General features: G+C 38.5%; 1 protein-coding gene across 2 annotated transcripts in view; it reads left to right on the forward strand.

Annotated features, from left to right (window-relative positions):
• The first annotated feature begins 345 nt into the window (after positions 1-345).
• Positions 346-13,113, forward strand: part of LOC117576891 (homeotic protein Sex combs reduced) — a 30,758-nt gene continuing 17,990 nt past the window's right edge. Inside the window, exons 1-2 of one of the 2 annotated variants that reach the window (XM_052007859.1) lie at positions 346-415; positions 10,241-11,237. In XM_052007859.1, coding sequence (XP_051863819.1) covers positions 10,256-11,237 — 982 coding nt within the window. In that variant the 5' untranslated portion in view covers positions 346-415; positions 10,241-10,255. Of the gene's footprint in view, positions 416-1,401; positions 2,248-10,240; positions 11,238-13,113 lie in introns of those variants that run through there. The other variant, XM_034262028.2, reaches the window with a different exon arrangement.

Genomic DNA, 13,113 nt, shown 5'->3' on the forward strand with positions numbered 1-13,113 from the left:
ATATAGCGCGAGGTGTAACGTATAATATCCAACTGGGTACTGTATATATTGGGTGGGTTCCATCAATCAGACAGCCCCGACAGCAAAACGCAAAACAAAGCTCATAGTGTTATGGAAGTGTAATTGAAATTATATTATATATTTCACAAACAGGCCTGAGGATATATGCAATAAAAGAATATCTTAAAATTCGATTTGGCTTCATCTCGTCATGAAGCTGTGAAGCTTTAATAATGCCAATGCAATTGGTAAAAGTTACGACAATTGAGTAAAACTAATCAAATCAAAACAAGTGTTATAAAGTGCTTACAAATATATATTTCTTGTGTGCTGTTCAATACATAAAACAAATACAAAAAATCGCATTAGCAACAACATTTTGGATTGGATTTCAATACGAGTAGTAAAACTATAGGTAAGTTCGTCAAAGTATTTCTTAGAGCAACCACTAAATGGGGACTTGAAAAGTTACTGCAATTTATAAAGGCAATTAGCAAACGAGTTTCTAGCTAATCTCTTTTTAAATATCTTACACAAATAAATATTCGCTGAATCGCTCCATAAATCTCCAGAAATTTAGAATACTTTTTAGCAGATTGGTCTTTAAATATGTAGATTAAAACTAAAGTCTTAACACCTTGGGAAATTATTTTGTTTTTGTTTTGACTGTTTAAACTTTAAAACTAAAGTAAACTTTCTCGCTGTTATCAAACTTTTTCGACTACACACACACACACACATAAACACAGAGGAACATACTGATGTGCGAAGGCATGTAAGTTTTGGTCCCGTATTCGAAATTCGAATTCGTGTTGTGCTCGTATCGAGCGATCCCAGTTCATCGTGTAGGTGAGACACACGCATAGTGTACGTGTGATCAATAAGAATGTTTCGAAATAGAATGTGTTCGCACTCGAAGAGCGTAAGCGCGTATTCGAACTCGCTCTCTTTCGAACTCACACACACACACACACACGCGCGCGCACTCATGCTCACACGTATTTGCGGCTACACATTTCGGCGTCCGCAAAGGTAACAACAGAGCAGCGGAGCAATGGCAACGTGTGCGAGCGAGATAGCAGGCAACCGCATTAAATGCTGTCTGACTGCTCTAACTCGCATGGCCAGTTCGAATTTCTTTTTTTGTTTGGTGTTTTTTTTTTCTCCGTAGCGAGTGTTTAATGAATGCACTCGAATGAATGTGTGTTTGCCACTGCCATAGCACAGCTATACGTGTATGTGTGTGTGAGTGAATATTACAGTGTATGTATGTGTGTGTGTGCGTCTACTTGCTCGTACTCGCTGCTACAATTGGCGGCGCTGGCGCTGCGCGTAGCATGAGTTTTTTATTGATGCTCAGATATTTGAATTATGCCCGAGCAGTCAAAGTGAGACATTGGCGCTTCGAGCACGTATTCGCGGATACATTCATACAACAATATACGAACGAGAACAGAAACCGAGCCAAGCCAAAAGCAATCCATCAATCCGTCATAGCAGACGCGCTCGCTTCGTTCGCGAATCTCGCGCGGCTCTCACCATATCTATGAAGATATAGTACAATAATAATAACAAAAGCATCGCGCATCCGTCGGATACAGATACAACAACAACAATAGATACAACAGATACAATTGCAACATCTCAACATGCTCAGTGCTGCTGACTTTGAACGATAATAACGAAAGATGGATGGGCAGCTAAGTGTTTTCACTGCCAGTGTTTTCATCGATGACGTTTTAAACTACACTCCAACATTCGCGCTGATGGATACCACAAAAATAATAAATTCGTCGTAAATGCTCAACCGTCTCCAAAAATTAGATACAATCAATTGATCGTTTATAATCGATCCCAACCAGAACTGTGACAAATCGTGTGCCTGCCCGCTGCGGCTAATTGCGGCTATAAATTCGCCAAAAATTCAGTGAAACGACAGGTAAAACAGCGAATGCAACTGCGAACTCCACGTTAAACCTCAGGATATGCAAAACGGATTAACTTGACAATATGCGGGCTCGACTCGGTAATTAGCTAAAGGTCAACACAAAGTGCTCGAAAATCGTTTCCGCCGCATAACAAAAACATTGTGAATTTACAGCAACATTAATAAATTGTGAAGTGAAGCACATTCAAATCGGTTGCACTTGTTTAACAACAAATAACAATTACCGTCGGCTAAAATTTTGTTCAAGTGAATGCAGCTAAACTGCAAGACTTTAAAGCAATTTTAAACAGAGAGCAAAGGTAAAATGAAAGCAATTTTTTTTTATAAAAAAAAAAACATAAATAAATGAATGAAGAGGAGTTCAAAGTGCAGGCAGACCTTATAAACTATTTTCTACAAAAAATGTTGTAGAAAAATTGTTTATTTTACTAGTTTTTAAAATATATCGAAGTAGAATAGATAAATATATATAATATATATAATATTTTCGTATGATTTTAATATTTACTACAGATCAAAAATACCCCAAATTGTTTGAAAATTTGCCTTAAAATCTGAGCAACACAAAATACTTCAAATTATTTGAAATTAGAAAAAAAGTTGCCTTAAAATCTGAGAGACACAAAATTGAGTCATAACAAACAAAAACCAAAAATGAAAAGTATTTTAAACGCAAACTAACACTAATGCATTTAAATATATTTATACAAGCATAGCTGAAACAAATGAGAAAATTTATTTAAACAGAAAGTTTAGCAGTTTGTTGAGTAAACAATAATTACTCAGACCAAACAAAAATTTCTTCGAGGAAGAATAAATAATAATTGCAGCACTTTGAAATGAACTTTTCACTTCGGCCGAACTTAGTTTGCTTTCTAACTTGCATAGCAAAATTTACCATCAAACAGAGTTCTCAACTTAAAGACGTGAAAAATGAATTTGAACGGTTCTTAAAGAAATTGCCGTTGCATTATCGCATACTCCGATCAAATTGATATATTAAATTGAGTCCAGTTTCGAGGCTTCAATTAAATTATGCTGGGGTAAAGTTAAAGTTCTCTTCAGTGTTTGTTTCTGCTCAGCAGTCTTCTTGGGCGCTTCCAATTTGCTATTGTTGTGTTCCATTTTTGTTTTTGTTTTTGTTTTATTTTTTGGGTTGCGTGCGCGATACCAACGCAAAGAATTTTCACTTCATTAAAACGAATGCAGCCGTTTTTGAAATAATTAAGAGCCACAAAGGCGAAATGTCACCGCGAATGAAAAATGCCTAACAAGCAGCCAAACACACACATACACAGTGGTATAATCTACCTACTATACATTTACTCGATATATTATATATACAATACATTGTGTAATATCTAATACATATGTATCCGTGTGGAAAACCACGGCGTGGTACATAGAAATTTCGTGGTCTGCTTTGCCGTGCCCTTTCCTCTCCTCTACTCTCCTTTTGCTGCCTTGACTTGCCCCTGATCCGTCCACATGGAAGTCATGCTGACCCGCTCGCAGTGGGCGCAACGAAACTCAAGTTTTTTCCTCTTTTTTTTGTGACTAAGAAGACGCATTGATATGGAACAGTCACACAACCTCAAAGGGTCCAACTCTGAGTACTCCACATGGTCGTAGGGAGAGAAGAATATTGCCACTTGATGTAGGTCACTTTCATTTGCATTTGCATTTCCTTTGCTCTCTCGCAGGGTGGTCGAAGGCAGATCAAAGCGCTGTTGCATAATGTGTGGACACAAAGGCTGCTGCCCGGCGAGTTAATTGGTCTCTCACAAACACAAACACGCAGAGAAAGCGCCTCAGACACACAGACATTTAGTACTATTTACTTAGGTTCCAAGACGAAAGTCCTCTGTGTGTGGATTCTTCGGCCACTGCAGTTATTGTTTGGCGCTGTCAGCGCTTTTATTTATGCCATCATCATTCGCATTTGGCCTGCGCCTCGAGCACACATTCATCATTGGCATTTGGAGTGGTTAGAGAGCCGCCAGGCGAGCCTTCTTCTCTCCATAAGGGGCTGCAAATGTCATGATGATATTTTAGCTTTACTTATTTATATTTATAAATCAAAATACCAGAGTGCCCAAATAAAAAAAAAAATTATGAAACACGCAAAGTTTGCCGCGACAACAGCCATAATAACAACTGCAAATAACTTGTTGTAGTTGTTGTTCTTGTTGTTGTTGTTGTTGTTGTTGTTGCTGGGGAGTCGTTGATCTATTGAGGCGACGGCAGCCATTTGCTTAACTTGTTTTTTTTTTTTGTATTTTTTGATGTGTAGGTACAATAAGTGCCGGGACACATTTATTTTCGACGAAAGGAGGCGCTTACATTACTTTCTTGCGTTTTGCCAGTTGACGATTTGTTTGCTCCACACGCTGATAAATTCTGATTTATATTTGCAGTTCTAAATAATATTAGGTTCTAAGTCTCATTACAAACCAATGCTACAAGCAAATGTTTACATATATGTTAAGCAAAAATATGCGCTTATAAACAAATATCTAAGAAATTCTAAATTACAGCCTCATATAAAATTTCGTACGAAAAAAATGGTTTAAATGTATATTAAATTATGTTATATTATGTGAGGCGTTATTGACATAGAATTTTTTAATATTTATTACAATATTCACTAGTATCACATAAAAGTTTAACAATCACATTGATGAAGCTTTTACTGTATATATTTTTTTGTTCATAATTTAAAGTCTAACATCAATATTTTGTAAGAAAATTTACAAATACAGGAAGTTAGAAGTTTAAATAAGTGGTTTTTAAATAAAATTCATTATATAAAATATTTATATTTAAAATTGATAAGAGCATTGATAAATTGGAATACCAAAAATTCCCATATTGATTAAATGATTTTTAAATGTTGTATTAAAAAGTAAAGGAAAATACAATAGAAATTAAGCTGCTAAAATTAAAATAATACATCCAAGAGAGTTTCAGCTGTGTTGCCTTAACATCCTCTCTCATTCAGTTAATGTATTTTTAAATGACATTGAAAAAGCCGCAACAATTTATGAGAACAATCTCTCAGAGTATCTGCTGCTCGTAGCCACATGCATCAATTAGTCCTCACGGTAGCCTAGCGCAAAACATGTTGCACAATGTGGCGTTGTTGTGTTGCGTTGTCCTTGACCCTTGGTAAATATCATTATTATTGCTTGTGACAGCCACAACTATTACATAACAGATCATAAATTATGTGTTAAAGAGAGCACCACAGACAAAACCGCAAAAACTCGTACTACATGTATTTCGAGTACGTGTCAAAAGGTCAACAATGGCCGCTTGCAGTGAGAGAGAACAAGGAGGAGGAGGAGGATCGAGCTGAGCTGTGTTCAATGGACGCAAAACTCAAAAACCAAATCAAAAACTCATAAAAATTATGAGAGAGCCGCAACCACAAGAGAGATGACAGGCGACAGACGAGGGTTAAAGCGAGAAACTGTAACAATAACTAATGCGCTAGAGTGAGACAGCGTGAGTGAGAAAGACAAAGCAAAAAAAAAACAGAAACCAAATAATAATATTTATGACTACTTTTATGAGGTGCTTACAAATTTTTATGAGTTTTTAATGGGGCCCACTTGCAATCGTGTGTGTTTGTCGTTCCTTTTGGCTCATTGTTATACAGTATATCGCACACAAGTCAAACAGAGAGCGAAAGAGCGTGAGTGAGTGAGTGAGTGAGAAGGGGAGATGAGTGTGACTGCGCGTGCGCAAATACCTTTTAGAATTGTACCTCGCTCTTTGTCGTGGCTTGTCTTTGGGCCTGTGGCAGTTTTTAGAAGCGGCGTGTTTACATATACACGAGCTACGCCCATGTTGACAACAAATATTAAAAATTATGATTTATAGCCGGGCCCCGACAACAACAATAACAACGAAGGCGAGAGCTGGAAATCTGTAATGTCGGAGCGAGTCAGCGACTCAGCGACGATGGGCGACAACAAGAGGGCGACATTTGTTAAAGAAATAACTGCTTAGGGTTTCATAATTAAGAGATGGTTGCCGCATGATGATGAAGTGCTTAGAAATGGATGACTGTTTCAAGTTGCTGCTAGATTTGGGATTTAAATGAGAATGGGATTGATATAACATAGAAACGGGGCAAATGGGAGAATAAAAACAAACATAAGCATGCGATTCTCACAGATATATGTATTTAAGAAGAAATATGTATTTCTAAATATATTTTTAAGTTAATATTAATTCTATTATTTCATTTAAATTATGAAGATCTGAATTATCGACCTTATGAATGATAATAATAATTTTATTACATGTAAAGTGTAAACAGATTTGATACTCTCCAATATATTTATTTAGTTAATTCCTATTTTTTTAGAAAATGTATTTAGATATCTTACTCTGGAATTCTTGATTTAATTCATACTTAAATATATTCCATATGAAGATATATTTATATATTACAATCTAAAATTCTTATTTCAAGAAAGTTTACAAGATCAAAAATTCACAAAGTCAATATTTTAATTGTAAGTATTTTTTTCTCTCTGTGTTTAAATTGCATCTTTAAAAATGATTTACTGTTTCAGGCTTTTACAGCTAATAGCTGCAATTAGAATCGGAATTAGTACTAGAAAGTATATATAATAAGCAACCGGTTATTGTCTCTTAATAATCTTTAATAAGTAATACATTAAAACTGCATTAAAAATATAAACATTCCACAGTTCACGACTGCATTTAGCCTGAGTTAAATATCGATTATGCAAAAGTTAATCATCTTAATTACAATACGCTGAACCCTATGCTATATATGAGGTCGAGGTCGGTGCGTCTAGAAAGTCTGCCATTGTCTTGTGAGTTTTCGTGAAAAGTCAACGAAAGTCGAAGAGGGGGAAAAGGAGAAACCCTTTTCAGCTGTCGCATTGGGCCCAATTGATTTATGATGACATTACCCTGCTCCTAAAGAGGGATACATATACTTATAGAACTATATACTATACTAGAGAGCTGCGCATGTGCAACTCAATTGCTGTTTATTTACCTGTGCATCAAACAACAATTGGGAAACGAAATTCGTTATGCGGTTTAAGTTTCACTCCCGTTCGATGGGCATATTAAAACTGTTTATACAAAGATGCCCAAGGCAAAGCGATCAGAGACCAGAGAAAGAAAGGAAAAGAAAAGAAGTGAAGTGAAAAAAGGAAGAGAAAATAAAAATGAAAATGCGCAACCGCCACGCAGACGCCGAGAGACAAAGGAAACTCGCTCGATTTTAGAGCTGTGTTCGCTCCCTCGTCTCTTCTCTGCCCAAAAAGAATTGCCGTAATTTATGGCTTTCTTATGGGGCGACAATCAGCAGCCGACCAATCTATGGCAATATTTATATATATAAGCATTTTGTACATATATTTTGTATTCTCCCTCACTGTTGATATTTTTGTTGCTGTTGTTGTTGTTGAGAACGAGCCCGCAAATTCGGTTTGCGTTTTCATTATTCATGGATTTAATTAACACCAATTGAACCGCTTGTCGCGTCGACTCGACTCTTTGGAAAACAATTTTCAAATACGAAATTATTTATTGCCTCTATTTAGTTTTTGAATTTTTAATTTACCGTTAAGTGATCGAAACAAATAAACAACAGACCGAATTAATTGCAGTCTAAAAGATGCAACTGCTTCAGAGCAGAACATAGAAAATTACACTATGGAATTATTTATTTTACTCTCAATTATTGGGTTTTATCACTCTCATCATAGTTCTTGGCCATCGACAGGCAATTTAAGTTTGATCTTTCGACTTAATTCTTGTGTACAGAAAACATTTGCCAATATCCACAAAGAGTCAGGAAGGTCAATGTTGCTGTTGTTGTCTTGTCTATTTCGCTAAGCGTATAATTTCGATAATCGAACAGTTTGTATGTCAAGTTGGCCAGCAGTATATATTGCCAATGGGCTAATTCAAAAATCGAAAAGATTTAGCCAAAAACAAAAAAAAAAAAAAGAAATAAAAAAAAGAAACCGTTACAATTGCTTTAAACTGCATAATCGCCAATACCCAGGGCCGAATTCGAATTTACAGGAACGTTGCTCATCAAATAAATCTCTGTCGAGCGACGAGCTTTGCCTGCCCCATGCCCCATGCCCCAAATGCGCCGTGCACCGTGCACCATGCACCACGTAGCATGCTGCATGCCAATGCCTCGCGCCTCAATACTTGTTGGCCAAGCTAAAACCAAGGCAGGCCAGGGCCACATCCAAAGTCAGACTCAGAGACTAAGAGAGCCGATTTAATTTAAAGCTTCCACTCCTTTCATTTGGACAACATGCTAAAGGGTTAAATTGCCCACTGAATCAAAATTATTGGTTTCAAACGAAGCCAAAGCAGAGGAGCCGCAATAACAGAGCAACAACAAAAAAACTATATACTATAGATACTATATAGTATCTACTTTAAGGGACTCACTTCCAGAGGTCGTTGCATTGTTTTTTTCGGGCCAGTGCTGTTTTTTGTTTTGGTATTTCATCGTGGTGGGAATTGGCTTCCTACTGGTTGGACTTGGCCTGCTATTTGCCATTGCGTTTTACACATTTTTTCGGCTTTGAGGCAACGAAGCCAGTCAGTCGATGGCTTGCTGTTTTGCAATCGTGGCTTCTTTTGTGTGGCTATCTCCGCTGCAACGTAAGAAAAAAAAGAGGAAAAGAAATTCAAGTTTTTCTTAAACAACAAACACTGTCCGGCTTTTTGTTTGGTGTGGTGTGGCATGGCCACAAGTGCAGCACAAGTGTCCAGGCAACGAGAGTCACGAGTTAAGAGTCGAAAGCCGCGAGAGTCGAGAGTCGCAAGTCGAGAGTGGGCGGGTCAGGCATTCCATCCAGACAGCGAGTGCCCAATGCCAGGCCAGGCGAGTGTCGTGCTGTTGTTGCAACGCGTTTGCTGTTGCTGTTGCCGTGCCACACCAAAATTGCATGCACGTAATGCCAATGCTTAGGCATATCCGCGCCTGCCCATCGGCTCAAGTGAAATCCACTCTTTCACCCTCAAGTGTCCAGTGAACACACGGTTCCTGCTCCCGGAAACTGCCAACAACATCAGCAGCTCAGCAGCGACCAGCGACAGCCTGGACAACAAGTATGGCTGGCCAAATTGGGTTCTTAGCCGCTTCGCCCAAAAAATAATTGTAATAATACTGAACCCGAAAAATCACTTCAGGTGATTGGCCAATATTGCATAGGAATACTGGCCACACAATAATCATCTACTATATAACAATGGCTGCAAAGCTCACTCAAAACTTGGTATTAAATGTTGCCCAAAAAATGTGCAATCATTTCACAATATAATGCGCTTAATATTAAAGCAGCTTGGGTCAAGATGCTGCCTAACAATAGTTATTACATTTGTTTTTTGGGGAGTCATAATGAAACTGTGAAACTGTGTTAAAAAGCCCGTGTTCTTCTTGAAGTAAGATAAGGTTTTGATGATACAAAATTTTGTCTAAAGAACAATTCATGTCTTTTTAAATGAGCATAAGAAGAAAGTTAATATGATAGCAAACATTTCATCAATTATATTTGAACACCTTTAATTAATTATTGTAAAACGAATTCAAAATAATTATAATCAAATGCATAATGCAAAAAGGAATAAGCGTTATATATGTAGTTTTGTTTCTGTCGCACTGCTATTTTAAAGTTCATAGTTGTATATTACATTTTTAATAACAAACAACTATCGAATATGTCTTATTTTAAATATTAGACTTTCTACAACTTCAATTTGATAAGTTCAATGACTTCATGAATTTAAATTGAAGATGTTCAATAAATAGTTCTAAAAATACTTACAAATAATTCCAACAAAATAGATATTACAAGTTTCTTAAAATTTAAATGAAGAGTTGCAATGTTTATTTGAAATTTTCGATAACAATCCGTTAAAGCCGCGAACTATATCAAATGTTGCTCACAAATTTACATATCACACCGATTCGCCTTGAGCTTTTCTAATTTAAATATTAGACTCTCAGATTATGCAAAACTTGAGCCTGCATTTATATGTTAAGTTCAATGGCTCTTTGCGTGGAAGAACAGCGACTCAGCCTCCTTCGGAAGTGAGCTGTAGAGTGCTGTAGATCGAGTAATGGGATCTGCAGCTGGGCGGGGATTAGCAGACTACACCTAGAGCCAAAGTGCAATCTGTGGTTGCAGATCATGCTTAAAGCAAACCACTCAATACTACAACAACAAATATATAGTAAGCAAACTCTGTTGTGCTCTGTTTCATTTGCAGATATCGATCGCGAAAATGGATCCCGACTGCTTTGCCATGTCCTCGTACCAGTTTGTCAACTCGCTGGCCTCCTGCTATCCACAGCAGATGAATCCACAGCAGAGCCATCCGGGCGCCAATGCCAGCAATGCGGGCAACAGCAACGGCGGCGGTGCGGGCGGTGCAAACGGGGGGCAGGGCAACTCGGGGGCAGCGACGCCGGGCAGCAATGATTACTTCCCAGCAGCGGCCGCGTACACGCCCAATTTGTATCCGAACACACCGCAGGCACACTATGCCAACCAGGCTGCCTATGGATTGGGTGGCGGTGGAGGAGGAGGTGCGCCTGGCGGTGGCCAGGCTAATCCCGATATGGTCGACTATACACAGTTGCAGCCACAGCGATTGCTGCTGCAGCAGCAGCAACAGCAGCAGCACGCACATGCGACGGCTGCAGTTGTGGCCCAGCAGCAACAGCAGCAGCAGCAGCAACAGTTGCCACAGCAGCAGCAACAACACCCGCAGCAACAGCAACAACAGCAGCAGCAGCAACAACAGTCGAGCATCAGCTGTAAATATGCCAACGATCCGTCAACGCCCGGTGGTAACAACAACAACAACAATAACAACAACAACAGCGCCAACAGCAACAACAACAACAACCAATCGTTAGCCAGTCCACAGGATCTCTCCACCCGCGACATCTCGCCCAAACTCTCGCCCAGCTCCGTCGTGGAGAGCGTCGCCCGTTCCCTCAACAAAGGCGTCCTCGGAGGCAGCTTAGCCGCCGCTGCCGCCGCCGTCAGCCTGAACAACAACCACAGCGGCGGGGCAGGCAGCGGGGTGCCAGGACCCGGCAATGTCAACGTCAATGTGCCCATGCACAGTCCGGGCGGCGGCGACTCCGACTCCGAGAGCGACAGCGGCAACGAGGCGGGCAGCAGTCAGAACAGCGGCAATGGAAAGAAGAATCCACCACAGATCTATCCCTGGATGAAGCGAGTACATCTCGGACAGAGTAAGTTGACTTTTATTTAATATCATGTTTGAATATTGTTGCTAAAGTAGGGTATAATTACTGCGAAGCTATCTTAAAAGAGCAAACCTAAATAATGAACAATTGTACATTAATATATGCTTACATGAATCAAAAATACTTTAGCAATATTAACAAAATATATAAAATTGAATAATTTATAAATCAAAATACATACTTTCAAACCTAGTGTATAAACCTACCAAGAAAACAAGACTATGAGTTTGAGGATGTACAAATTAGAACAGAAGATACTCGTATAGACCTCTGAAGTTAGAATATTGAACTCTTCAGTGTATATAAAATTTAAACATTTTGATGTTTTTACTTCTTCCCAAAAATTTGGTGGTATTAAAGAAATAATAAGTGCGAAACTGTTTTAAGGAAACAATCCGACATTATAAACATAAATAGATATGGAAAATAAAATAGTCATCAATTCATCAAATATTCGAAATATTTTTTACTCACCTCTTAACCCTTTCGGGACTACTGGGACAATACGTCCCAAAAATTTTAATTGCATACTTGGACAATACGTCCCAAAATTTTTCATTGCATCGTATTTTCTATAATTTTAATGCTAGAGCACTTGTGAAATATCCCAAACACAGTTTTAAGTGTCTATTTCATAATGTAAACAAAAAAGTAACGGTGAATATCTTCGGATTGGGATTATAAGTCCCAGGATAAAAGGACGAATTCAGGATTTCCAAGTATGCAGTACATAATTATTTTTAGTCATCTTTCAGAATCTGAAAAAGGATTTTCTCTAACGATCTTGGTTTTCGAAATAAAACCCCGTCCCGAAAGGGTTAAATGTCACAAAAAGGTGGCAAATATTTTTAATGTTAATTTCAATTAGTTTCTCAAGTACTAACATCATCTTGTTTTCCTTACAAACATTGCTAACTCTCCGAGTTCAAACAAAAATATGTGATAATACTTAAGATTACTCCAGAGTTGTCCAAACACACTCTTACAATCAAGTTTGAAGTATGCGTTTGCTACTCTTCAGTTGCCAGCTGATAATTGTCCAAAAAAAAACTTGTTCAAGTGACTCGATAATCTGTGAACCGATTTAGAAAGAACGCTCTCGAGTGCTAGAAATCGAAATCTGGCAGAGAACTTTATGAGATATTTAAGTTAATCAGTCATTCATTCAATTGCGAGCACTTGCTCGCTACCATTCGGTAGTAATACGGGAATGTGGGAAGAGCGTGCGGGGAGGGGAGCGTGTTCCAGCACCAAATTGTCTGGCAAACTGAGCGCGCGGGGCATCTTGTCAAAATACATAAACAATAACAAAATTTCCCTCACACTTCGACTTTCCCATTTTTCTTGCGGCGCTGCGTGAAAACTCGACCGCGAAAATCGCAGCGCGTGAAATTGTAAACAAACGTGTTCCCCCTCAAGTACGGGGCATGCCCCGGGTATCCCAATCCCAGCAATCTAGCAATCCGGCAACTGACAACTGGCAACCGGCACCCGCGGCTAATGCCGACAGACTCCCACAATAACTCATAATACCTATATAGATACAGATACACTTTTAGCCACAGATACAGATACATTTTAAGATGCGGCTGCTGCTGCTCTATGCGTTTCGTCTTGATATGAATCTCGCACCTCTCGCTCCGTTTATATTTAAATTCTCCAAAATTGATGAAAAATTGTTGTGCCTGACGCTAGAATTCTATAGATACTAAGAAACAAAAAAAACTGAAAAAATTTGTGAACGAAAAATTGTTGAGCGATTTTTCATCATGTCAGTGATTTTTCTTTAGCAACCTCCCGCCCCCAGCTATCTACTCTCTCTCTCTCTCTCTCTCTCTCTCTTTCTCTCTCTCTCTCTCTC

Source organism: Drosophila albomicans, chromosome 2R (assembly GCF_009650485.2).
Source record: "Drosophila albomicans strain 15112-1751.03 chromosome 2R, ASM965048v2, whole genome shotgun sequence".
NCBI classification, from domain to species: domain Eukaryota; kingdom Metazoa; phylum Arthropoda; class Insecta; order Diptera; family Drosophilidae; genus Drosophila; species Drosophila albomicans.